Source organism: Pristiophorus japonicus, chromosome 2, assembly GCF_044704955.1.
Source record: "Pristiophorus japonicus isolate sPriJap1 chromosome 2, sPriJap1.hap1, whole genome shotgun sequence".
In the NCBI taxonomy this organism is placed as follows: Eukaryota; Metazoa; Chordata; class Chondrichthyes; family Pristiophoridae; genus Pristiophorus; species Pristiophorus japonicus.
In genome coordinates, this window is record NC_091978.1 from 68882283 (window position 1) to 68908865 (window position 26583).

The window sequence follows — 26583 nt, forward strand, 5'->3', positions numbered from 1 at the left end:
CACGAATAAAGACCCGCTTCTGTCTTTAGTTAAGAAATGTGTCCTGAATGGGGACTGGGCAGCCACGTACGGGGCATGCCCTGAGGAATTCAAACCGTTTCATAGGCGCAAGGATGAACTGTCGATTCAGGCCGATTGCCTAGTGTGGGGAAACCGAGTAGTCATGCCCCAGGTGGGCAGAGGGGTGTTTATCAGAGAACTTCACAATGAGCACCCGGGCCTTGTCATGATGAAGGCAATTGCCAGGTCACACGTTTGGTGGCCAGGGATAGATACAGACCTGGAACTTTGTGTTCACAGGAGCAACATGTGCGCTCAGCTGGGCAACGCACCCAGGGAAGCCCCCCCTTAGCCCGTGGTCCTGGCCCGCCAAGCCATGGTCACGCATCCATGTGGACTACGCAGGTCCTTTCATGGGAAAAATGTTTTTGGTTGTAGTAGAAGCCCACTCCAAATAGATTGAGCGTGCCATTTTAAATTCAAGCACATCCTCTGCCACGGTAGAAAGTCTACGGGCAATGTTTGCCGCCCATGGTCGACCGGATGTCTTGGCCACGACAATGGCCTGTGCTTCACAAGCACTGAATTCCAGGACTTTCTGGCAGGCAATGGAATCAACCATGTCAGAACGACACCGTTCAAGCCAGCCTCAAACGGCTAGGCGGAACGAACAGTGCAGATAATCAAATGGGGGATGCTCAGAATCCAAGGGGGTTCCCTACAAAGCCGCTTATCATGCCTCCTGTTGGCCAATAGATCCCGACCACATTCGCTCACAGGGGTTCCACCTGCAGAGCTGCTAATGAAAAGGACGCTTAAAACCAGGTTATCCCTTATACACCCCACTATGAAAGAAATTGTTGAGAGCAGGCATCAGTCACAATGTGATTATCATGACGGGAATGCGAGGGCGCGATGTATTGATGTCAATGACCCTGTTTTTGTCCTTAATTACGCTGCAGGGCCTAAATGGCTTGCTGGCACTGTGATTGCCAAAGAGGAGAATAGGGTTTTGGTAATTAAACTTACCAATGGACAAATCTGCCGCAAACACGTGGATCAAACTAAAAGGAGGTTCAGCAACCCCATAGAAGAAGCAGAGGAAGAACACGACATAGAGTTCACTCCACCACAGGTGACCGAACACCGGAACCAAGTGGAGGAGAGCCCAGTCACTGTGGGCAGTCTGGACAGGCCTGAGGCACCGCAAGCAGCAGACACTCAGGCCAGCGCCCAACAACCGGAGCCCCAACTCAGGCGCTCTACAAGGGAGCGTAAATCACCAGAGAGACTTAACCTGTGATCCTAATAATTTAGGGGGGAGAGGTGATGTCATGTATTCAACTATCATTATAACCCATGTATAAGCTGACCTAAGTTGTACACCTTGAGAACATTGACCACAAAGGGTGAACTTGAGGGAGACACTCCTAACCTGGACTTCCAGGTATAAAAGGGGAAGCTCCACCCACCTTCATCACTTGAGGTCTTGGTAATAAAGATAATTGGTCGCAGAGTGACCTTCTCTTAAGTTTGGGCCTCATGTGCATTCATACTGTATAGTAAGGACATACAAGTTTACTTTTCACTTTTCAGCCCTGAAGAAAGACATGCCGAAATATTGTCCTGTCTTTTGCCTTCACAGAAGTTGATTAATCTCCGTGTGTTTTCAGTTTTTTGTTACTGTAAGGATACTAGATATTTTAACAGAAGTTTACCATAAAATGTGCTGTCAATGATTATAAAATGACTATCGATTTATATTATAAAGGGAATGCTTTCAGCTAATGCTAAAAAAGGTGTAAAATATGTAAATGCTTTCAGATTATCTGTTGTCTGAATGCGTGTCAGTACTGAATGTACTTTTGCTGCAGTATCTAATAGCCTGTTATGATCATTACTTTGTTGCACAGTTTGGGCTCCCAAGAGCCCAAAAGCTTTTAGCTGTGGAAGGAGGAGTGAATCACAGTCTAAAGTTGTATAAGTTGAAACATATACGGTGTGTTTTAACTGGAGCGACTGGTAGCTGCAGAACCAGTTCCAGCCTGGTAGTATCTTATTTATAAGAAATGTTGGAAATACACAACAAGCAAACATAATAGACAGACTGGGGGAGAAATTAGGCTCTGTAGCCCCCTTTTTTTAGGCACTTCAGAGCCTCCTAACGCTTGAAAAGGGGGTCCATGATCCGTGTGCACACCTCCGACGGGAAGTGTGCAAGACACCATCTTGGTAAAGGACAAACAAGATGCGTCCTTTACTCATGTCTGAAGCAGGCATTAGGCCATTTGCACATGCAAATAAGGGCCCTTAATGCCTGCTTCTAGCATCTGCTGCAACTTTGGTTTATCCTGAGGCAGCAAGTGCCAGTGCCGGCCGCCTCAGGGAAAACCAACTCTAAACACTATGTATGTTAAAAAAGGTAAGTTCTTCACATAATCACTGCCACTCCCAGTCCCGTGGTCTCCGACCTCGCTCCCGACTCCGACCTCCAGGCCCACTCAATCCCCACTTAGTCCTTGCCCCAACCTCCTAACCCTCCCGACAGCACTCCCGGCCCCCCAACAGTATTTCCGAGGCCTGCAATCTCCCTACCTGATCCCCCAATGGTACTCCCGAAGTTCCTCCTCCAGACCCCCGACCCGATCACTTACCTGTAAATCGGAGCACTAACCTGTGCGGGCTCCTACCGCTGCACATCTACATTATGATGAGGTCCGAGGCCGAAAATCCAGGTCTCCTCTGACTTCATCATTTGAGTGCTGATCGTTAACATTGGTAATGCCCACAAATGGATGCTCCCAAATTTATCCCCTAGGGTGTAGACCATTCATCAAAACTGGAAACTTGTAGAAAAATGAGCCCTCTATCAGGACTGAACAAGTGAAGTGGATGGGAGATAATTTTAATAAAAGTCACAAGGTAGGAATGCTAGCTCCCTCACAGAGAGCCACTTAAAGGGTTAAATAGGCAGCAAATTGTTTTTTCTTAATGAAAAGCTGGAACGAAGTGAAAACTGGTTAATGTAGGAAAATCATCTCACTGAGGCAATGAATAGGCATGAACCTTGTGACATTTTGTATCATGTCAAGCTTAAGACAAGACTGTAACTGTTTTTTTTCAGACTATATATAATGATTGATTTGTTACTGACTTAAAGAAATCAGTACAAAGCTAAAACAAAATAGATTATTTTTATTTTTGTCACCCTTCTCATGATGTGCGGCACAATTCACCATAGCCACCCAGTCCCCAACCTGTGTATCTCTAAGTACATTTACCCATTAATTGCTATTACAAGCATTTTAAATGTTGTGATAATCATAAGTCATGTGAAATGACTCTCATTCCAACTTAGATGTGAATCATACAAACATAGAAATTTACAGCACGGAATTTTTGGCCCATCGTGTCCGCGCCGGCCAACCAAGTGCTATCCAGCCTAATCCCACATTCGAGCTCTTAGTCCGTAGCCCTGTAGGTTACAGCACTTTAAGTGCACATCCAAGTATCTTTTAAATGTGGTGAGGGTTTCTGCCTATACCACCCTTTCGGGCGGTAAGTTCCAGACCCTCACCACCCTCTGGGTGAAGACATTTCCCCTCATATCTCCTCTAAACCTCCCCCCAATTACTTTAAATCAATGCCCCCTAGTTGTGACCCCTCTGCCAAGGAAAATAGGTCCTTCCTATCCACTCTATCCAGGTCCCTCATAATTTTATACACCTCAATCAAGTCTCCCCTTAGCCTCCTCTATTCCAAAGAAAACAGACCCATCATCTCCAATCTTTCGTTATAGCCAATGATCATCATCTCGAAGAATTGGTGTAGATTGACAACACCAAATTTTATAGGATAATATATTTCAGAATATAATATGTTGGAATAGTGAGTCATGATGCTAAGATAGGTATTAAATCTGATACAGTAATGCAACTGTAGTGAGGGATGTAGGCTCTAATTCCACCATGGCAATGAAATACTGATCTCAGCTGCTCTACCGTGGGCAGGTCAGTTGCAGCATCTTCCCCAATAGAAGAGAGTATACTTGTGCATCTATTTGTGTCTACCTCAAAAGCTGCACTGGCAGGAGCCTGGAGCAGATTGGACAACAGATTGGGGAGAAAAATGGAAGGATTCATACTCTTGTCTTCCCACCAAAAGAAAGTTATGTACTGCATCAAAACACATTCTAGTTCTACACAGTAACATGTAATTTACTGTTTTTTTTTTAAATTGTGTTTTTATTGCCCTGATATCGAGTCACAGAGCTTAAACCTTATCTGCGTTATGTGACTCACTGCCTGTAACATTTCTATTTTCGGTTTGCATAGCCACAAGGCCACATCTAGGCATTTAAGTTTCTATGCACATATAAACAAAAGAGAAAGAATGACTTACGTGTCATTTCATTCCAATGTATTGCATGTTATTTGGGAAGAAGTGGCGAGCAGAGTTCAGTGAATAGTTTGTTCTGTTGTTTACACAGTTTATAATAAATATGGGAAGAATCTGTCCAGTAACAATATAAGGTTAGCAGATAACATGAAGATATATGGTCAAATATCTAATGGAGGGTGGATGGCAGGTTAAGGAATGGGATATAAGAGGAGAACTGTCATTCCAATGTGCCAGTGATGGATGTACTTGTTGGGCACAGGTGATGTGGAAAATTTGGGGCTAATTTAGAGCACTGAAAATGTGGCACGAGCATGCTGACCATTTCCTATCAAGGAACAGTGGAGACTCAGAAAGCTTGTACTGCTGAAGTGCACGAGTCACATCACTAAAAGATGTTAATTAAGGCCGACCTCCCTGCATTGAATTGGCATTCCTCAGCCCTCAGGGCTCTTGAGAATGAGGAAGAGCTGTACAGCAACAATCTCTGCCCGAGCCTCTGCTACTGCCCAAGCATGTGTGCACATCAACTTTGGTAGAGCTACGTGGGTATGTCAGCTGGAATGTGCCTTCCCCACCTATGCTCTCTGAGGGATACCTTTCTTCTGCTCAGGTTTAGACCCTCAATGCACCATCTTATTTTAGTAAAATTCTGGTCGAGGGATTGTAATTTGGGGTGGACCACAGATCCGCTGGTTTGACATTCCATTGAGAACTTGGGGAATGGCGTATAAGAGGTGATCTTTTATTCCAATATGCCAGTGATAGACTTTGCTAGAGCATCTCTCTGGGGGAACAAGTACTTCTACTGCCCACCCTACATCGGCAGCTCCAGTATTTTGGAAGATTGTTTGGGCCCATTGCGAAGCTACCTTGGGAATTCCACAATTTACATTGCTGTGGACTGCCCTTTATTTATTTAATCTCTTGAGGGTTGTAAACGATTCAAGTGGTTCAGCAGGTTAGCATGCTGCCCATTGGTGACTGAGACATGTGTGTGTCCAACCCAGACTGATAGAATAGGCTGGAGGTGTCTCTCTCTCTCATAGTTGGTGTGAGGAGTACTCTTAGAGTGCTTGATCAGATTGTTCTATTTTCACTCCAATAACCTTCGGTTCCTATCATTAGTTGGAATTCAAACGGCCCTTTTTAAAAGAGAAGTAAATTGATATACTGTTATTTATTTTTGATGTGAATCTATTCTATCTGTCTATTAACCTGAGATTAAAAATGTCTTATTAAAAAAAATCCATGCATTGGCTCAGTGGTCACACACCTGCCCCTGACTCAAAAGGCTGTGGGTTCAAGCCCCACTCCAGACATTTGGGCGCATAAACTACGCTGACACTTCAGTGCAATTCTGCGGGAGTGTTGCATTGTCAGATGAGACATTAAATCCTCTTAGTCAGATGTAAAATATCCCACACTACTATTTGGAGAAGGCCAGGGGAGTTCTCCTGGTGTCTTGGCCAACATTTATCCCTGAACAAACATCACTAGAACAGGTTATCTGGCCATTTATCTCATTACTGTCCATGTGGCCTTGCTGCATGTAATTTGACTGCTGTGTTTCCCTACATTACAGCAGTGACTGTATTTCAAAAGTTCTCCATTGGATGTGAAGCACTTTGGGATGTCCTGAGTACATGAAAGCACTATAAAAATGTAAGCTCTTTCTTTCTTTCTTTCAGTTTTCTTCCCTTAATCCTTTCTTTCCTTAAGGCACCTGAAGGACAATGGGATTGCATTACTTCCTGTCCTCAGATGCTGTTGCAGTAGCGATCACTGGATAACAATCAGCAGGAAGAACACTGGCTATTATTTCTCTAACACCAATGTTTTATTGTTGCCCTAGCTGAGATCAGTGGACTTAAAACACAGATCAGGGATCAAATTGGGACCTTCCTAGTCTGTATCCAGAAAGAAAAACTCTTCACACAGGAAGATGTGAGCTTGGGAATGCACCATCCCAGAATGCTATTGATGCAGAATAAATTGAGGTTTTAAAAGCAAAGATAGACACTTCTTGGGAAATAAGAATATTAAGGGATTATGGGGATTAAAAAGATAATGTTGGCATGGCTAATACAATGGCAGAATATGAGTGATCAGTCGAAGAGTCCATCCTGTTTCTATGTAGTTAATGTCTGCCACAGTACAATGCCAGGCTATGCATTTACTACTGAGCCATCAGGATGAAGGGAACAATCTAATTTCTAATTCTTACTACTCAAGTTTGCCTACATAATAACAATCACCTCTACTTCAAGAGTATTAATTGGTTGTGGAGAATTGTGAGAAGTTCAAGGACTTATAAAATGCTATATCAAGTTTTTCTTAACATAATTGCATTCAGATAATTTCCTTTGAGTCTTTCAGCAGTTATTTCCTTGCAAAAATAAAATAAAAGAAAAAAAACCTTGGATTTATATAGTGCCTTGCATGACCACCGGATGTCTCAAAGCACTTTACAGCCAATGGAGTACGTTTGGAGTGTAGTCACTGTTGTAATGTAGGAAATGCGACAGCCAATTGCGCACAAGCAAGCTCTCACAACAACGATGTGATAATGACCAGTTAATCTGTTTTTTTAATATTGATTGAGGGATAAATATTGGCTAGGGCACAATAATAATAAATAATAAATCATACAAAATTCTTACATGGCTGCACAGGGGAGATGCAGGGAGGATGTTTCCTCTGGATGGAGAGTCTAGAACCAGGGGTAACAGTCTCAGAATAAGGGGTTGGCCATTTAGGACTGAAATGAGGAGAAATTTCTTCGCTCAGAGGATGGTGAATCTTTGGAATTCCCTACCCCAGAGGGCTGTGGATGCTCAGTTGTTGAGTATATTCAAGACAGAGATCGATAGATTTTTGAATATTAAATGAATCAAGGGATATGGGGATAGTGCAGGAAAATGGTGTTGAGGTAGAAGATCAGCCATGATTTTATTGAATGGTGGAGCAGGCTCGAGGAGCTGAATAGCCTACTCCTGCTCCTAATTTTTATGTTCTTATGTTCTTATAATCTATTTCCTAACCGACGTGTAACAGAACAGCAACATTTTGTCCACTGGAAGATGACTTGTTATTGGGGACTGTAGTCATTGGAAATCAGTTGGTAGCAAGCACTGAACTAACCTGGATGAATTTGCTTTCACAAACAATGACCATGACAATGATGAGGCAAATCAGTACTGTAACTGAAAAGATCTTGCAATTATGGTACTTTCAGAGGGGAAATTGATCCCGTGGTCTTACGTCTCTGTCAATTGAACAGCTGTCCAGCAGAGTAGCTACATGGATTTGAATTTCTTTCATATTTTCTCTTGAATATAATCAATTTTATGCCTTTAATTTGTATGGTGTAATCTTTTGACGAGCCATTTTGATGGTAGCATAAAGACTTGACGTCAAATGACATCACAAATGTTCACGTGTATAAGTATATATCCAAAGGACAGCAGGAGGAAGATTTAACACACAAGTAAAATGCTGGTGATTTGGATGTTTCTTGTGCTGTCCCTGCCCCAATTTAGAACTTTCGATGGAAATCTCTCTTCAAAATGTCTAGAAGACAGCAATGAATTTCTTGAGGACCTTCAGTCTGAAAACCCCCAAAAGTACTCCTTATTAAGTAAGTACTGTAATTGTGTTTTTTTAACCTGTGAGGCATTATGTAATGTTTAATAGAAAAGCTAAGATTACATATGTACATTCCATGTCAAACCGCTATATGGAATATAATAACAATCTCATGGGATTGAAGGGGAGGAAAAAAGAAAAGTATTAAATATTGAATGGAGGAAAATACATTAATTCAAAGAATGGAAAATAAAAGGAAAGAACAGAACGGAATGAAAATAACAAAAGACTAGAAGCAATAGGCACGGGCATAGGTTTTCAGAAATTAAGAGTCCCGTCATATTATCTGTGATCTCCTGGACTGAATGGCTGAATGGCGAAGCACAACCAGAATTGTAGCACTGTTCTTTTCTGACTGCAGCCCTCCACCAGTCATCCCTCAGGAGGGCTGGAATTTAAGGCACCTCCCCTCAGGAGATACACTGACTTTCAGGCTCCCAGTGGTCTACCCCAGAGAAATATCTGCCATAGCATTTCCTAGCCAAAGGGCTCAGAATGTGACAGGGCTCTTTATGACGGCTGTTGGGAGGTGTAGGAAAGTGGGCTTTACGGGTAGGGACAGATGACTGGGCCTCTTATTTTCCTTTCCTCCATGGGAAGAAGCACCGAGTACCTGCTCGTTTCCTTCCTCTAACAACTTTATGCATGGAAGTCACATTAAATAGAGCTGTAGGAAATACAGGAGCAGAAAAGACAAAGCAGTCCATCAGGCTGGTTCTGAAAACTAATACCTCCCAATTACCCGTTCTCTCGAATATCCTAATCAATTCTCCCTGACGTTTTGCCACACCAACTTCCCTGGATAGTCTGTTTCACATCTTCACCAGCCTCTCATAAAGTAGTTCCATTTAAACTGCCTGTTGCACCTTAGTTTTTCTTTTTTCTCTTCTATAACAGTGAGTAAACTTTGGCATTGTTGTTGCCAATTTAAGTGTATCTTAGGGTTAAGTCATGGCAGGGGAGCTCGGTCACGTGATATGCTCCTCCTGTACCATGTGGGAACTCAGGGACACTTCTGGTGTCCCTGACGACTACGTGTGCAGGAAGTGCATCCGCCTCCAAATCCTGATGGCCCGCGTTGCGGAATTGGAGCTGAGGGTGGATTCACTCTGGAGCATCCACGATGCTGAGAATGACGTGAGTAGCACGTGTAGCGAGTTGGTCTTACCACAGGTGAAGGGTCCACAGCCAGATAAGGAATGGAAGGCCAGCAGGAAGAGCAGTGCAAGGAAGGTAGTGCAGGGGTCCCTGCGGTCATCCCCCTGCAAAACAGATACACCACTTTGGGTACTGTTTAGGGGGATGACTCATCAGGGGAGGGCAGCAGCAGTCAAATTCATGGCACTGTGGCTGGCTCTGCTGCACAGGAGGGCAGGAAAAAGAGTGGGAGAGCGATAGTGATAGGGGATTCAATTGTAAGGGGAATAGATAGGCGTTTCTGCGGCCGCAACCGAGACTCCAGGATGGTATGTTGCCTCCCTGGTGCAAGGGTCAAGGATGTCTCGGAGCGGGTACAGAACATTCTGAAAAGGGAGGGTGAACAGCCAGTTGTCGTGGTGCACAAAGATACCAACGATATAGGTAAAAAACAGGATGAGGTCCTACGAGAAGAATTTAAGGAGCTAGGAGCTAAATTAAAAAGTAGGACCTCAAAAGTAGTAATCTCGGGATTGCTACCAGTGCCACGTGCTAGCCAGAGTAGAAATCGCAGGGTAGCTCAGATGAATACGTGGCTTGAGCTGTGGTGCAGCAGGGAGGGATTCAAATTCCTGGGGCATTGGAACCGGTTCTGGGGGAGGTGGGACCAGTACAAACCGGATGGTCTGCACCTGGGCAGGACCGGAACCAATGCCCTAGGGGGAGTGTTTGCTAGTGCTGTTGGGGAGGAGTTAAACTAATATGGCAGGGGGATGGGAACCAACGCAGGGAGACAGAGGGAAACAAAATGGAGACAGAAGCAAAAGACAGAAAGGAGATGAGTAAAAGTGGAGGGCGGAGAAACCCAAGGCAAAAAACAAAAAGGGCCACTGTACCTCAAAATTCCAGAGGGTCAAAGTGTAATAAAAAGGCAAGCATGAAAGGGTCCTTTTCGGGTTGGTGTGCCACAGGGATCGGTGCTGGGACCACAACTGTTTACAATATACATAGATGACCTGGAAGAGGGGACAGAGCGTAGTGTAACAAAATTTGCAGATGACACAAAGATTAGTGGGAAAGCGGGTGGTGTAGAGGATACAGAGAGGCTGCAAAGAGATTTAGATAGGTTAAGGTTTGGCAGATGGAATACAATGTCAGAAAATGTGAGGTCATTTACCTTGGAAAAAAAAACAGTAAAAGAGAATAGTATTTGAATGGGGAGAAATTACAACATGCTGCGGTGCAGAGGGACCTGGGGGTCCTTGTGCATGAATCCCAAAAAGTTAGTTTGCAGGTGTAGCAGGTAATCAGGAAGGCGAATGGAATGTTGGTCTTCATTGCGAGAGGGATGGAGTACAAAAGCAGGGAGGTCCTGCTTAAACTGTACAGGGTATTGGTGAGGCCGCACCTGGAGTACTGCGTGCAGTTTTGGTCACCTTACTTAAAGAAGGATATACTAGCTTTGGAGGGGGTACAGAGACGATTCACTAGGCTGATTCCGGAGATGAGGGGGTTACCTTATGATGATAGATTGAGTAGACTGGGTCTTTACTCGTTGGAGTTCAGAAGGATGAGGGGTGATCTTATAGAAACATTTAAAATAATGAAGGGGATAGACAGGATAGAGGCAGAGAGGTTGTTTCCACTGGTTGGGGACACTAGAACTAGGGGGCACAGCCTCAAAATACAGGGGAGCCAATTTCTTCTCCCAGAGGGTTGTGAATCTGTGGAATTCTCTGCCCAAGGAAGCAGTTGAGGCTAGCTCATTGAATGTATTCAAATCACAGATAGATAGATTTTTAACCAATAAGGTAATTAAGGGTTATGGGGAGCGGGCGGGTAAGTGGAGCTGAGTCCACGGCCAGATCAGCCATGATCTTGTTGAATGGTGGAGTCGACTCGAGGGGCTAGATGGCCTACTCCTGTTCCTAATTCTTATGTTCTTATGTTCTTATAACTCTGCTAACCTTGAGTCCATGTCCTTTGGCTTAAACCCTAACCCTAACCCTTTTGAAACCATAAATAAATTAGCCTAGAATTTCCTCAGGGTTTGTCCTGATCTCCCACCGTTACTTTGGCTGGGAATCATAGAAACATAGAAACATAGAAAATAGGTGCAGGAGCAGGCCATTCAGCCCTTCTAGCCTGCACCGCCATTCAATGAGTTCATGGCTGAACATGAAACTTCAGTACCCCCTTCCTACTTTCTCGCCATAACCCTTGATCCCCCGAGTAGTAAGGACTTCATCTAACTCCCTTTTGAATATATTTAGTGAATTGGCCTCAACTACTTTCTGTGGTAGAGAATTCCACAGGTTCACCACTCTCTGGGTTAAGAAGTTTCTCCTCATCTCGGTCCTAAATGGCTTACCCCTTATCCTCAGACTGTGACCCCTGGTTCTGGACTTCCCCAACATTGGGAACATTCTTTCTGCATCTAACCTGTCTAAACCCGTCAGAATTTTAAACGTTTCTATGAGGTCCCCTCTCATTCTTCTGAACTCCAGTGAATACAAGCCCAGTTGATCCAATCTTTCTTGATAGGTCAGTCCCGCCATCCCGGGAATCAGTCTGGTGAACCTTCGCTGCACTCCCTCAATAGCAAGAATGTCCTTCCTCAAGTTAGGAGACCAAAACTGTACACAATACTCCAGGTGTGGCCTCACCAAGGCCCTGTACAACTGTAGCAACACCTCCCTGCCCCTGTATTCAAATCCCCTCGCTATGAAGGCCAACATGCCATTTGCTTTCTTAACCGCCTGCTGTACCTGCATGCCAACCTTCAATGACTGATGTACCATGACACCCAGGTCTCGTTGCACCTTCCCTTTTCCTAATCTGTCACCATTCAGATAATAGTCTGTCTCTCTGTTTTTACCACCAAAGTGGATAACCTCACATTTATCCACATTATACTTCATCTGCCATGCATTTGCCCACTCACCTAACCTATCCAAGTCACTCTGCAGCCTAATAGCATCCTCCTCGCAGCTCACACTGCCACCCAACTTAGTATCATCCGCAAATTTGGAGATACTGCATTTAATCCCCTCGTCTAAATCATTAATGTACAATGTAAACAGCTGGGGCCCCAGCACAGAACCTTGCGGCACTCCACTAGTCACTGCCTGCCATTCTGAAAAGTACCCGTTTACTCCTACTCTTTGCTTCCTGTCTGACAACCAGTTCTCAATCCACGTCAGCACACTACCCCCAATCCCATGTGCTTTAACTTTGCACATTAATCTCTTGTGTGGGACCTTGTCAAAAGCCTTTTGAAAGTCCAAATACACCACATCCACTGGTTCTCCCTTATCCACTCTGCTAGTTACATCCTCAAAAAACTCTAGAAGAAACTCAGCGGGTTTCAGTGAAGTTACATTGAGAGGATCAGTGTCCATAAAAATGTATGAACATTATTAGGGTTCAATTAATCTATTTCCTTAAGAAGTTTGCATATTTCAATAATATTTCTTCTGAGCCTTCCAGAGTAACCAGTTCCAGGCTCTGTTCGACATTTCCTCATAGCTCAGTTTGCTTGTCCTTTTCTGCACTGCCCCCAGTGCCTGGATACCCTTGTTGTTGTACAGTGACCAGAATTGTATATAATACTCCAGGTATAGCTGTACCAGTGTCTTATATAGAAACCTTGTCTGTTTTTTGTGCCTCCCTGCTCAGTCACAAATAGTTATGTTTTAAATGCTTCTTTCTGCTTTTGTTCTGAAGTTTGAATGGAGAACAGTATGAACAGTTCATGTGGTACATAGACCAGTGGGAAAGTGCTAACTCAGACGTGTATTATCCTGCTCCTGAGGTGGCCCTAGAAATAGTGAATGCATTGGTGGTCATTTTCCAACATTCCATGGACTCTGGTTCAGTTCCTATGGATTGGAGGGTAGCTAATGTAACCCCACTTTTAAAAAAAAGAGGGAGAGAAAACAGGGAATTATAGACCAGTTAGCCTAACATCGGTGGTGGGGAAAATGCTGGAATCAATTATTAAAGATGTAATATCAGCGCATTTGGAAAGCAGTGACAGGAGCAGTCCACGTCAGCATGGATTTATGAAAGGGAAGTCATGCTTGACAAATCTTCTAGAGTTTTTTGAGGATGTAACTAGCAGAGTGGATAAGGGAGAACCAGTGGATGTGGTTATTTGGACTTTCAAAAGGCTTTTGACAAGGTCCCACACAAGAGATTAGTGTGCAAAATTAAGGCACATGGTCTTGGGGGTAATGTATTGACGTGGATAGAGAACTGGTTGGCAGACAGGAAACAAAGAGTGGGAATAAACGGTTCCTTTTCAGAATGGTGGGCACTGACTAGCGGGGTACCGCAGGGTTCAGTGCTGGGACCCCAGCTATTTACAATATATATTAATAATTTGGACAAAGGAATTGAATGTAATATCTCCAAGTTTGCAAATGACACTAAGCTGGGTGGCAGTGCGAGCTGCGAAGAGGATGCTAGGAGGCTGCAGGGGGACTTGGACAGGTTAGGTGAATGGGCAAATGCATGGCAGATGCAATATAATGTGGATAAGTGTGAGGTTATCCACTTTGGTGGTAAAAACAGGAAGGCAGATTATTATCTGAATGGTGACAGATTAGTAAAAGAGAAGGTGCAACGAGACCTGGGTGTCATGGTACATCAGTCATTGAAGGTAGGCATGCAGGTACAGCAGGCAGTAAAGAAAGCAAATGGCATGCTGGTCTTCATAGCGAGGGGATTTGAGTATAAGAGCAGGGAGATCTTACTGCAGCTGTACAGGGCCTTGGTGAGACCACACCTTGAGTATTGTGTGCAGTTTTGGTCTCCTAATCTGAGGAAGGACATGGACGTTCTTGCTATTGAGGGAGTGCAGCGAAGGTTTTCCAGACTGATTCCCGGGATGGCAGGACTGACATATGAAGAAAGACTGGATTGACTAGGCTTATATTCTCTGGAATTTAGAAGAATGGGAGGGGATCTCATAGAAACATATAAAATTCTGATGGGATTAGACAGGTTAGATGCAGGAAGAATGTTCCCGATGTTGGAGAAGTCCAGAACCAGGGGTCACAGTCTAAGGATAAGGGGTAAGCCATTTAGGACCAAGATGAGGAGAATCTTCTTCACTCAGAGAATTGTGAACCTGTGGAATTTTCTACCACAGAAAGTTGTTGAGGCCAGTTTGTTAGATATATTCAAAAGGGAGTTCGATATGGCTCTTACGGCTAAAGGGATCAAGGGGTATGGAGAGAAAGCAGGAATGGGGTACTGAAGTTGCATGATGAGCCATGATCATATTGAATGGTGGTGCAGGCTCGAAGGGCCAAATGGCCTACTCCTGCACCTACTTTCTATGTTTCTATGTTTATGAAGCTTCAGTTAGCATATTGATCCTTCTTTAATAAGATGTGGCTTCCTATCCTTGATATTCATGTTATATGTCTTTAGACAGATTGTTACTCTCTGAATTAGTTTATACAACAACAAAATTATGTCCTTATAATAAAGATATTTTCTCTCTTGGGAAATTCAGTGTATGATTCCATTGGAAAAGAAGGCAGCAATATTCTACATGGAAATATTGATCAATTGGGGTCCTACAGCGAATGTACCTCAGCTCAAGCCCTTTCTGGAAAGTTTAGTGGACAATATTGTAAACTGACAATTCAACAGGTATATCATAGCCCTTTAATCAAATAGATTTGCTGCTTGCCTTGTAGAACTGATCTTTAAATATAATGTTTCTTTATTTTGAATAGGGCAAGATTGACTATCATGTTGCCATTTGTGTGCCCAGTTCTTGTAAGAATGAGGATATAATGATGCTTGAATGGCTTGGTAAGAATGAATATATCTTATAATATAGTATACTTGTGTAACTTTCAGTGTCACTTGCTCTCAATAGATGTGTTTTGTCAGGTCTTAGCTTGGCTCCTGGTTAATATATATCAGTGGAACACTCCTTTGTTGGGAGAAGGAGGCAAAACCAAATCTGCCTTATAAATATAGTTTTCTTCGCTAGCTAACTGGAGAGTTGCATTGAATGCAGCATAAGCTGTTGCGATTTTACAATAAAGGCAGTTCTGAACAGACTCCGTTTTCATATCAAAGCAAATAAAGGAACATTCCATCAGTGATTCCTATGCTAATAGCCCTCTTGTGATCTGTATATTAACATAATTGTTGGCATTTCATTTATGATACAATTTATTTTATTCCACTTCCAATTTTCTCTTGAAGCTGCTTGGAGTATAGCTCCACTTACTCTGGGCACCCTCTGGTACCTCACCCAATTCCTTTATGTGTGAGCCTAGGCAGTGAGCACCATTATTTTTGTGAGAGGGGCCACAATCATGCTCAAACCTGAGACCTTATTGCTCTGTATAGGTCAGCTTTATGTTAACCAGTATAGCTACCAACTGGGACATCTACAGAAGCTATGAGCTGGATTTTCGGCTTGCTTGCGCCTCCGTTAGTGCTCCGGAGGGACAGTAAAGGGTGTTTCTAGGTGTTACGGAGGGTGTCCAGCTTTTACCAAGCAGTCAGCAAATTGGCTCATGATTTATGGCGGTGCAAAAACTTATCACCCTGCCCTCTAGTTTCACTGAGATCATAATGTCAACCGTTGAGCAACGCTCCACTAGGGCCCCAGATGCAAAATTAGGCCCTAACGCCTCATTATACGCCTGTCCCAGGAAATGTCTGAAAAACTAGGCGTTCGCCGGGTGCAGCATGCAGTATTGGTGGCGTATTTAAATGGAGGGATGAGGATCCCATATCACACGTCACATTGATTGCAACGGTTGTGCACAGCATGCTGCATGCAGCTCCGACTTGAAAGCGGCAGTTTTAGCTGCTATTACAATAACTTTACAATGTCAGTGAGAGAATTTAATGGGGGCATTACTAGTTCGCCAGCATATCGTGCTCCATGTATTGCCAGGCAGCGTCAAGCCAGAAGAAGGGCTCTTGGCCATGTTGGCCCACGGATGAGGAGAGGCCAAAGACGTCTGGGGAGGAGGGACTTAACCCATGGGTTTACAGGCACCAACGTTCGTACCTACAGCTCTCTGAGGAGCAGTGTGTGAGAAGGCTGTGCTTCCAAAAGGAAGTGCTGACAGAGATATGCCATCTCCTACAGGCAAACTGATGCCTGCACCGCTCTGGAGGTAGTCTTCAATACTCCCCTCAACAGGTATCCAAATTCATTGTGGTGTGCTGCATGTTGCACAACTTGGCCATCATGAGGAGCCAGGCATTGCCAGTAGGGTTTTCAGGCCCACCTCAGGAGGAGGAGGACGATGAAGCGAGGCCCCCATTGGATAGCCATCCCATCCACGGGGGAGGCAGCATGGACATGGTGCCAGACTAAGAGTCGCACGTCGCCAGCTCATAATGGACTGACTCTCCTAACTGGAGGAAACTGAGGGATGGAGCTAATACTGGACACACTATGTGCTCCCATAAAGGCACATCTCTGGTGAACGTTGGAATGATACACAAGACACCAAAGGCAAAGGATAAATCAAAAATGATACTGCAACAAAGTAACAAAAACACGACCCACCAAAAGAACACCATACAATATAACACGTTCTGTTGCAGGACACTGAACAACAATAATGTTCCTTAAATCAACAAAACATTTTTAACGCCGTGATTTTTGGCTGGGGCGCAAAAACTTCCTTGTGTAACGCCTGATTTTGTGCCTCCGATCATGGAACCTCATTTTTTGCTGAATTTTGCAGACGAAGGCACAAACCTTTTCCAGTGGTATCAGGACCGCCCCGCTACCATTACCGCCCCAAAGTCTCAAAAGCCGAAAATCCAGCCCTTTGTTCTAAACTTGCAAATTTATGCAGCAATCTGGCATGCTGCCGGGGTTACTACTGTCTATTTTCTAGATTGTAACTACAAATGTGGACAGAACAAGTTGGGATTGGTTTTGGGTTTTTCTTAACTCTCATAGAGTCAAATAGAAATTTCTATTAATAAATATTATACCTTTAGTTATTTTTGATTTTCAGGTATTTTCACGTACAAGAACATGTCTTTCATAGCTCCTTCACCAATACTATCATTCCTTGTGACCAACACCACATACAGAGTGAAAAGTGTCCACTGCCAAAATAATATTCCTTACATTGATGCCTTTGTTGGCATTTGTATGTACGTATTATACATATACAGTGTCTTATGACTTAACATTCCATTTTTGTCTTTACATGGAAAATGTTTCTTACAATCTTTTTTTCTGAAACAGATTTGTTATTGCTCTTTTCATCACCATGACGATAGCTGGGTCCATATTTATAACAATCAAGGAATGGAGGAGCAGATCATCTCGTAACGTGCTAAATGATGTTTTAAGTCCCACTCACAAGCACTATGGGGCAGTTTCAGTTAATAAAATAAATGGCCAGCAATTGCAAGAAAGTATTACAAAATCTAAGCATGAATCACCAGAACACAATGTAATGGAGAGAACAGAAAAGAACAATGGAGTAGGTAAGTTTGTATTTAATATTACGAGTATCTTATTTGAAAAACAATGTTGTCCCAGAAATCCCGGCCTCCCCGGGTCTGTACGGAGTTTCTACGGACCTGGGAAGGCATCGGAAAAGCCGGCTTACAGCGCACTATGCGCATGCGCTCAAAACTGGCTTTTCCGATCTGTCAAGTTTCTTGCTTGACAGATCTCACGCATATCGGGAGCTAGGACATTTGCAAGAGCAAGATTGCGGGATTTACGCATATCTTGCCCAGAAAATGTCCTCAAAACTCCTGCGCATAGCCTACTTTTACAGGCGGAGGAGTTTTAAAACACACAAAAACATTATAAAATAAAATTTTAAAAACACATGTTATTGTTAAAAACCCTCCCCACTATGGTAAGTTTATTTTAAACCTTAATTAAAAAAACATTTTAAAAAAATCAGAAAAAAAAATATTTTTAAAATACATAAATAACTTGAATTTAAATTAATAAAAATATGTTGTGCATTTTTTCTATCTTTTATTATTGCATATTAGTGTTTTGGGGGCTGTTTCTCATTCAGAATAATGGGAACTCCAACTTACGGAGTTCCCATTATTATGAATGAGAATATACTATACCTGATTGGCTGCCCAGAGCCATGTGACCCCAGCTCCAGGCCTGCGCACGTCCCAACGTGAACGGCTCTGTTGCGCAAGAAGAGGACGCCTCGACTCCGGGATCTCTGGCAAGCATTCAACCAAAAGGTAGGAGCGCATCTTCTGTCCTATTTTTAGTCGAACGCCCGCAGGAAGAAGAAACCGAGATTTCTGGGCCGTTATATCATAACATAAAGCAAATATATCTCTAACGATAGTGGTACAAACAATTAAAAATTGTGTTAAGGGACTGGACTGATTATTACACCAAAGGTTTCCTTTGTTATATGTGAAATGAATTGGAGTAATCACAATCCAGTTCTTACTGAGCTTAAATTTACAGCATAAAACCACCCTTAATGTGGCACTAGGTGGCACTAAATTAGCAACAGAACTTAAAAGGGCCACATGGACGGCTGCTGTGAAAAATATCACTGTGGTGCAGTCAGGTGTGCTGAGCTGAATTCGGTGCTGACATACATTGTTGGGGCAGAGCATAGGAAGCTTTATTTTGCATCTAATTGTATTATACCTGACCTGGGTGTACCTGCATCAGAATATTTAATTTCCAGCCATTAACGTCCCTCACTTTGATGAACACAAAGTTCACTAGTTGAATATTTTCAATTTGACACTCAGATGTAAAACTGGCATTGTGGATCACCCGCACGTTATACAAACCCTTCTCGTTCCAATGGAAATGATAATCGGGCAGTTTTTCTAATAGACAGCCGATCTGCAATGCTAGTTTTACACCAGATCAGCAAGTTGAACATCTACACCTATGTCATAATGTTGTAAAGCCCAAATGACTTTAGTAGCTAAAATAATAAGTTCTGAATATTTAATTATGTTTTGCCTAAATCACCACATCATTAATGTACCTTGCTATGTATGTGGCCAGCATTACAAGCAAACCTATAGGATGTACCATCTCCTTAGTAACTGATGACTAAATCTTTAAAACATTATTAGTACAACAAGTATAATCCTTAATGCAATGTTATTGAGTTAATGAGATCTTAAGGGCACCTTCACAAAATCATTCTACCACACAGAAGGAGGCTATTTGGTCCATAGTACCTGTGTTAGCTCTCTGAAAGAACTATCATTTGTCACATTTTGAATACATTTTTCACTTTGTCCCACTTCCCTGCCCTTTCCCCATACCCTTTTAAAATGTTCATTTCCAAATATTTATCCAATTTCTTTTCCTATTGTGAATCCTGCTTCTATTGTTACAACAGTGACTACACTCCAAAAGTACTTAATTGGTTGTAAAGTGCTTTGAGACATCCGGTGGTCATGAAAGGCGCTATATAAATCCAAGTTTTTATTTTTCTTTCTATTGTTGTTTCTGGAGGTATGGTTCTAACAATCCTCCGCAGAAAAACAATCTCCTAATCGCTCTCTTTATTGCTGATCTTAAACTTTTGACCTCTAGGTATCAACTCACCAACCATTGGAAATAACTTTTCCCTATATACCTTTTCAAAACCGCTCATAATTTTGAACACACCTATCAGATTTCCTCTTAGTCTTCTGTGTTGCAATGAACAGAGCCCCAGTTTCTCTAGTCTCTCCTCATAACTAAAGCCTGTACAGGTTAAACCTCCCTTATCTAGAACTCCCTTATCCAGAACCACCCCTCGTCCAGAACTATCCCTGGCCACCGGGTGCGCAGATCTCCGACATGAGCAAATTGAAGAAATTGAAGTCCTTCCTCACTACTGACTCCCGCAATCGCTGGCCTGACCCGGCGATTCACCGCCCGCTCCCCCTGCCATTATCTCTCTGCTGCACTCCCAGCTCCAAGCCAGCCAGCCCTGATATACCCTTGCTCAGTACTTGTATCATCCAATTTAACGTGACCACCCCTCGTCCAGAAAAATCCCTTATCCAGAACAGGCCAGGTCCCAAGGGTTCCGGATAAGGGAGGTTCAACCTGTATCACCTTCGTGAATCTATTCTATATTCTCTCCATAGCCTTGACACCCTTCATAAAGTTGTGTGCAGAGACTGGACACATTAACCCCAGAATTGCTGATGGGCCTATCTGCTGCCAGAAGTGCTGGGGGACAGGATTATTTACATAAAAGGGGCAGGCACTTTTCTGCTCCATTGGGGCATGAACTATTGTGGCCGAAGAAAGAAGAAAACTTTAAAACATTCAGCAATGCTCTGCTTCTGCTTTCCTAATGCAATTGATCGCTCTACGGTCAATTGCCATTAGGAAGCCTTACACTGGGCCCCACTTGCACTTCTGCATAGCAGGCATATTTCATGTTAGCTTTCTGAAAAGTGAAACTGGCGGGAATTTTGGAGGGAACACCATCCCTGCAATCCTAACTCTTTTAATGACACCATGACTGAAGGCGTGTCGGTAGAAGAACTGCTCTCACATTTTTATTTCGGGTTGTGGCCAGAAAGAGACAGAAACTTGGTAGAACCTGGTACTACCCAGAATCCCCCCCACCATTCCCCTCACACACCCAGTTTGCATAATTTTCACACTCAAAATGCAGAGCAATTTCTAATATTCTAACTATAGTGATTTGTATAGATTTAGCATTAACTTCTGTTTCTATACTCTATGTTTCGCTTAGAAAACCTAGGATCCCATGTGCTTTTATCTTTACAGCTTTATTAACTTGTCCTCCCATTTTTTAAGATTGACGTTCATGAACTCATAATATTTCTGCTCTTCTACTCCTTTGGAGTTTTGCAATTTAATTTATATTTCCTCTCATTATTCTCTCTTCCAAAATGTCTAACCTCACATTTCTCTGCATTAAATTTCATGAGATCTATCTATCCAAGCTATCAATCTGTCCATGTCATCCTGAACTATCGTCCCGCATTAGTCTTCATAATGACCCACATTCCCTATCATCTTTGCATTTGATATTGTGCCCCCTATACTGGAGATTATACATCATTTTTATATATTAAGTAAAGCATTGGTCCCAATACTGATCCCTGGGAACATCATTGTCTATACTCCCCTGTTGTTTGTCATTCATCCAATTTCCTATCCATGCTGCCACATTCTCTTTAATACCATTCACGTTCAATTTCTCAAAAAGCCTCCAATGCAGCATCAAATGCAGACTATCACTGGAGTTCTTTTTATCAATATGCTCTTTTATTTCTCAAAGAACTCTATTAAAACTGTCAGCGATGATTTAGGCTTTCATAAAATCTTGCTAACTACCTTTAATTAACCCATATCTTTCTAAGTGAGTGTTAAATTTATTCCTTAATGTGGCTTTCAGTAGCTCACCAAGGCTTCTTCAGCGGCACCTCCCAAACTCGTGACTTCTACCACCTAGAAGGACAAGGGCAGCAGGCACACGGGAACACCATCACCTCCAAGTTCCCCTCCAAGTCATATACCATCCTGACTTGGAAGTATATCGCCGTTCCTTCATCGTTGCTGGGTCAAAATCCTGGAACTCCCTCCCTAACAACACTGTCGGAGAACCTTCCCCATAAGGACTGCAGTGGTTCAAGAAGGCGGCTCACCATCACCTTCTTAAGGGCAATTAGGGATGGACAATAAATGCTTGCCTTGCCAGCACCGCCCACATCCCAGCAACAAATTTTTTAAAAAACACTGCCAATGTTGCACTGGCTGGTCTATATGTTGATGATGATGGCTGGTCTATAGTTACTTGGTTTATCCATTTATCCTTTTTACAAACATAGCTGTTACTTTGGAAATCCTCTGGTACTCTGCCCCAATTTTGGATTCAAAAATGTTTTAAAAATTGTGGTCGAAGCCTATGCTTTTTTCTTTCTGACTTCCTTCAGCATTCTAGAATGAATACCATTAGGGTTTTTTACAACTTCCACTCTTGAGTTCCATCAACATTTTTAATACGTTTTTCTTTTCTATAGCTATCCTAACTAATTGCCCCAACCTCGTCCATTTCTACCTTTTCATTCCTTTGTCATTCTCTTCTGTGAAAACCAAGACAAAGAACTAATTTTGTATCCCCTATTCCTTCATCCTGAATGAGAACATTTCCCTTTACATCTCAAACTGGTCAAGGGGTCTAAGTGTTGCAGCATCACAGTTGGTCAAGTATTGGGTACTAGACCACTCGCTATGAGATTTAAGATGAAAGTCCCATCATCGATTGACACTTGAGCTGCATAATTATCAGTTGGGTGAGTTTTGTTATCTTCCATCTGAATCACTCAGTAGGTGAGGCAACTCACAGATATGCAGAATTCCACCATAAGGGCATTGAAAACCGACAGGCAACTATCTCTGCTGTTTCCAATTCTAACCCCCTTCCTAGTAGTTGGTTGTATAAAAGTTCAGCTGAATTTCACTTTTTCAATTGACAATGGCAACCTTTTAGAGGAAGAGAATAATAATGAGAAAACACACATTGAAACAATTTTTGAGCATTTCCACACTGAATACCTTTTGCACTTTTTTCACAAGGACACAGTAGTCAGATGCAGAGCTCTACCATGTGCTGCAAGGACACCTGCAGCTAACATGAATCCACAGGACCAGCACAGGCAGTGACAGTGATAGTCAGCTGAGGCCTTAAACTCGCCTCTGCCACTTTCCAGATGTGCTGCAATACTAATGGTTCTATGGAATGGCAAACAGAGCCACTGCCTCCAAGCTAGCTCATTCATCACCACTTCCATTTCAGCAACAATCAAAGAAGGTGTCAGGCACTGGGCTGCTCTTTCACTTCAATGCAAATGTGTGCCTGCATCTTGGGTTGCCTTTCCCTTCATTGTTGCTTGTCACTTCTTAATGCTCTCTCCCTTCAAACTTGCCAGATGCTGCTAAATGGGTTGAAATGACTTTTGAACTTTTCCTAAGGTAGCAAGGACATTTGACTACAAATAAAAACAGAAAGTGCTAGAAATACTCAGGCGGTCAGGCAGCATCTGTGGAGAGAGAAACAAAGTTAATAGCCCAGATTTTGCGGTGGGGATAACGGTGAGCTTGCAGCGTTTGCCATCATTCCTCCTTTGAAGCTGACGGTGCAGGCGGAAATCCTGAAGTTGCGGTCAGTCATTGTCAGTTCTGAAACAGTCTGTGCTGTGTGCCCCCCTTCCCCCCCACCTCACCCCTCACAAAGCCAGCAATCTATGTAATCAGCCAACTCATTTAAACTGATGAAAACTTTAGCTCTTCTGTAGTAAATACACTGTTAAATTTAGACCCAAAGGGATCAGGTGTAATTGGGGTTTTGACAGCATTATTACTGCTAAACAAATGTTAAGGGCCTGGTCAACTAATTTTAATTTTGTGCAATGTGAAATTTGTCCATTTTAATAAAAATTAATTTTTTAAAAACCATTTTCAAATTTTTTTTAATGATTTTTAAAGTTTGTCCATCTTTATTTCATGTTTGTCTTTTCCCCATTTGGGAGCCCCAATCTTTGTTTTGCTCTCTCTAACATTTTTTTAAATTAGAATTTTAAGAGCTTATTAACTTCTTTGTTCACTGTGTGTGAGAATTCTGTCTTTTGATTGGCTGCTTAGACGTCTTCACATAAGGGGATCCCCACTACAGTCCATTGAATTGAATTGAATTGAATTGAATTAGGGGATTTGAGTATAGGAGCAGGGAGATCTTACTGCAGTTGTACAGGGCCTTAGTGAGGCCTCACCTGGAATATTGTGTTCAGTTTTGGTCTCCTAATCTGAGGAAGGACGTTCTTGCTATTAAGGAAGTGCAGCGAAGGTTCACCAGACTGATTCCCGGGATGGCTGGACTGACATATGAGGAGAGACTGGATCGACTGGGCCTTTATTCATTGGAATTTAGAAAGATGAGAGGGGATCTCATAGAAACATATAAAATTCTGACAGGACTGGACAGGTTAGATGCAGGAAGAATGTTCCCGATGTTGGGGAAGTCCAGAACCAGGGGACACAGTTTAAGGATAAGAGGTAAGCCATTTAGGACTGAGATGAGGAGAAACTTCGTCACTCAGAGAATTAACTTGTGGAATTCCCTACCGCAGAGAGTTGTTGATGCCAATTCATTGGATATATTCAAGAGGGAGTTAGATATGGCTCTTATGGCTAAAGCGATCAAGGGGTATGGAGAGAAAGTAGGAAAGGAGTACTGAGGTGAATGATCAGCCATGATCTTATTGAATGGTGGTACAGGCTCGAAGGGCCGAATGACCTACTCCCGCACCTATTTTCTATGTTTCTATCTCTCTATGTCAGAAAACCCAAAGTTCTCGACACAGGGATCGCAAGATCCATGTGCGAATCGTACTTCGGGGCCTTCAGCGAATGCCTTTGCTTCGCCGCTGACTGCAAATTCCGGGTCATTGTTTCAGGGCGATGACCTATCATCAGAACTATTCTGTTCTGACATTTCCTTTTAATTATCGAATTGCTTTAAATTTCAGATAGATCCAATTTTCCGATCTTACCACTGGCATGTTTCATGCATGCATCCAAATTTTTTCCTGGAGTTATGCATTATTATGACAATAAACTGATGGAGGAAAATTGCATGCAAACACCACACACCACTTCTGATGATCTTTTCACCTCTTTTGACCATTCGGGAATAAAGTGCACCCAATTTGGGAGAAAATCAATATACTGTCTCTGCGTGTTCCCCTGTGTTTGAATATTATTGCATTGATCAATTGTCAGTGTTTGTGCTGCAGATTTTGTTGAATGTTATTTGATCTTTGCAGGGTTTTTCGATTGGATGCTGACAAGCTTTGCCATACAAAAGAGTGTCCCTGCCGTGTTATCGACTGAGAGCAATGCGGGCAGCTATTCCGCGATAAATGGAATCCGAGTCCTGAGTTTACTGTGGATAATTTCAGGACATGTCTGCCATTTAATGTTATTCAATAATTTAGGTACAGTAGATGACATTAGGCATTATCTGTGCATGGGTACATCTTTTTCATCATTTATTTTTATTTGTTTTGCAAGATTCACTTAAATGAAAGGGAAAGATTACTGGAGAAATGTTAATGGAACTCTTTATTAAAAAAGCTTGTGTTGTTAGGAAGTAACTCCTGTTTACAATCTATATTTTTGTGGTATGTATTGGTTTTGGCAGAGCGAGGGCTAAAGTACAAAGTTAACAAATCCCATGCTTAGAAGGAATATTTTTTCCTCACGAATTAACTGATATCTGTAACTGACTCCCAGGAAAAGTAATTATTTGTCTCGATTAAAGCCTTTAAAGGTAGCTCAGATAAATATCTATTTAAGACATTGATGGTTATAAAAATAAAGACAGATACAGATTGTCAGCCACTCTAGGGAACATCAGGGATGATTTTCTGCATTTGTGCTTCTGATGCAGAGCAGTGTATGATTATTGTGTGTGGAAGCTGGTGGACCATTCTGCTGCCAGCCTGATGTTCTGCCCATTTACTGCACTGTTTTCTATGCTTGCTGCTCCGAGCCCAGAGCACAAAAGCAGAAAATTAGCCCATGATCTTCATATTTCACCTGTGGAATAAAACTAGCAAAGTTTAATAACATAGGACTCAAATTTCCCCCAAGTTTTTTTTTTGGCTTACTTGAAGAGTTACACCCGTTTTTTGGGGGCCCAAGTACACCCCAAAAAAAGTTCTAAATTTCCCCATTGGATTTCTTCATTTTGGCGCAGCATAACCTGTCCTTTAGTTTTGGGGGTGGAGTCTTGATCTGCATCAAAAAGATCGGGTTGCCACGGTAACCAGTGACACAATGCGAGCTGAGGCTGCAAAGTGAAACATACAGCCAGCTCGCAACACATTAAAACATATTGCATCAACTTAAAAACACATTAAAACTCATTGCATTAACTTAAAAACACATTCAAATATATTGCAGCAACTTATCTCCAATTATTAAAGCTGGTCCTGCTCCCCGCCCCTAGCCCTGGCCGAAGGGCTTGCCGGTGCCGGTTCCTCCCTCCCACCCCCAGCCCCGAGTGCCTTGCCGGTCCGATCCCGCCCCCCCCCCCTCGCAGCCCCAAGTGCCTTACCGGTCCAGCTCCCCACTCCTAGCCCTGGCCGAAGGGTTTGCCGGTGCTGGTCCTGGTCCACGCCCCCCCCCCCCCAGCCCCCCAGGCCCGAGTGCCTTGCCGGTCCAGCACCACACTCCTAGCCCTGGCCGAAGGGTTTGCCGGTGCTGGTCCTGGTCCACGCCCCCCCCCCCCCCCAGCCCCCCAAGGCCCGAGTGCCTTGCCTGTCCGCTACCCCGCCCCTATCCCAGGCAGAATGGCCACCTCCCTCCCAGTCCCCGCACCTAACTACACCCGA

The 26583-nt window shown here is 43.0% G+C and overlaps 1 protein-coding gene across 1 annotated transcript in view; it reads left to right on the plus strand.

The window, feature by feature from the left end:
- The first annotated feature begins 7893 nt into the window (after positions 1-7893).
- The window catches only part of oacyl (O-acyltransferase like), a 69037-nt gene continuing 50347 nt past the window's right edge, over positions 7894-26583 (plus strand). The window contains exons 1-6 of the mRNA XM_070860066.1: positions 7894-8038; positions 14708-14847; positions 14934-15012; positions 17202-17343; positions 17438-17682; positions 25012-25182. Of these exons, the coding sequence (XP_070716167.1) occupies positions 7894-8038; positions 14708-14847; positions 14934-15012; positions 17202-17343; positions 17438-17682; positions 25012-25182 (922 nt within the window). The remainder of the gene's footprint in view (positions 8039-14707; positions 14848-14933; positions 15013-17201; positions 17344-17437; positions 17683-25011; positions 25183-26583) is intronic.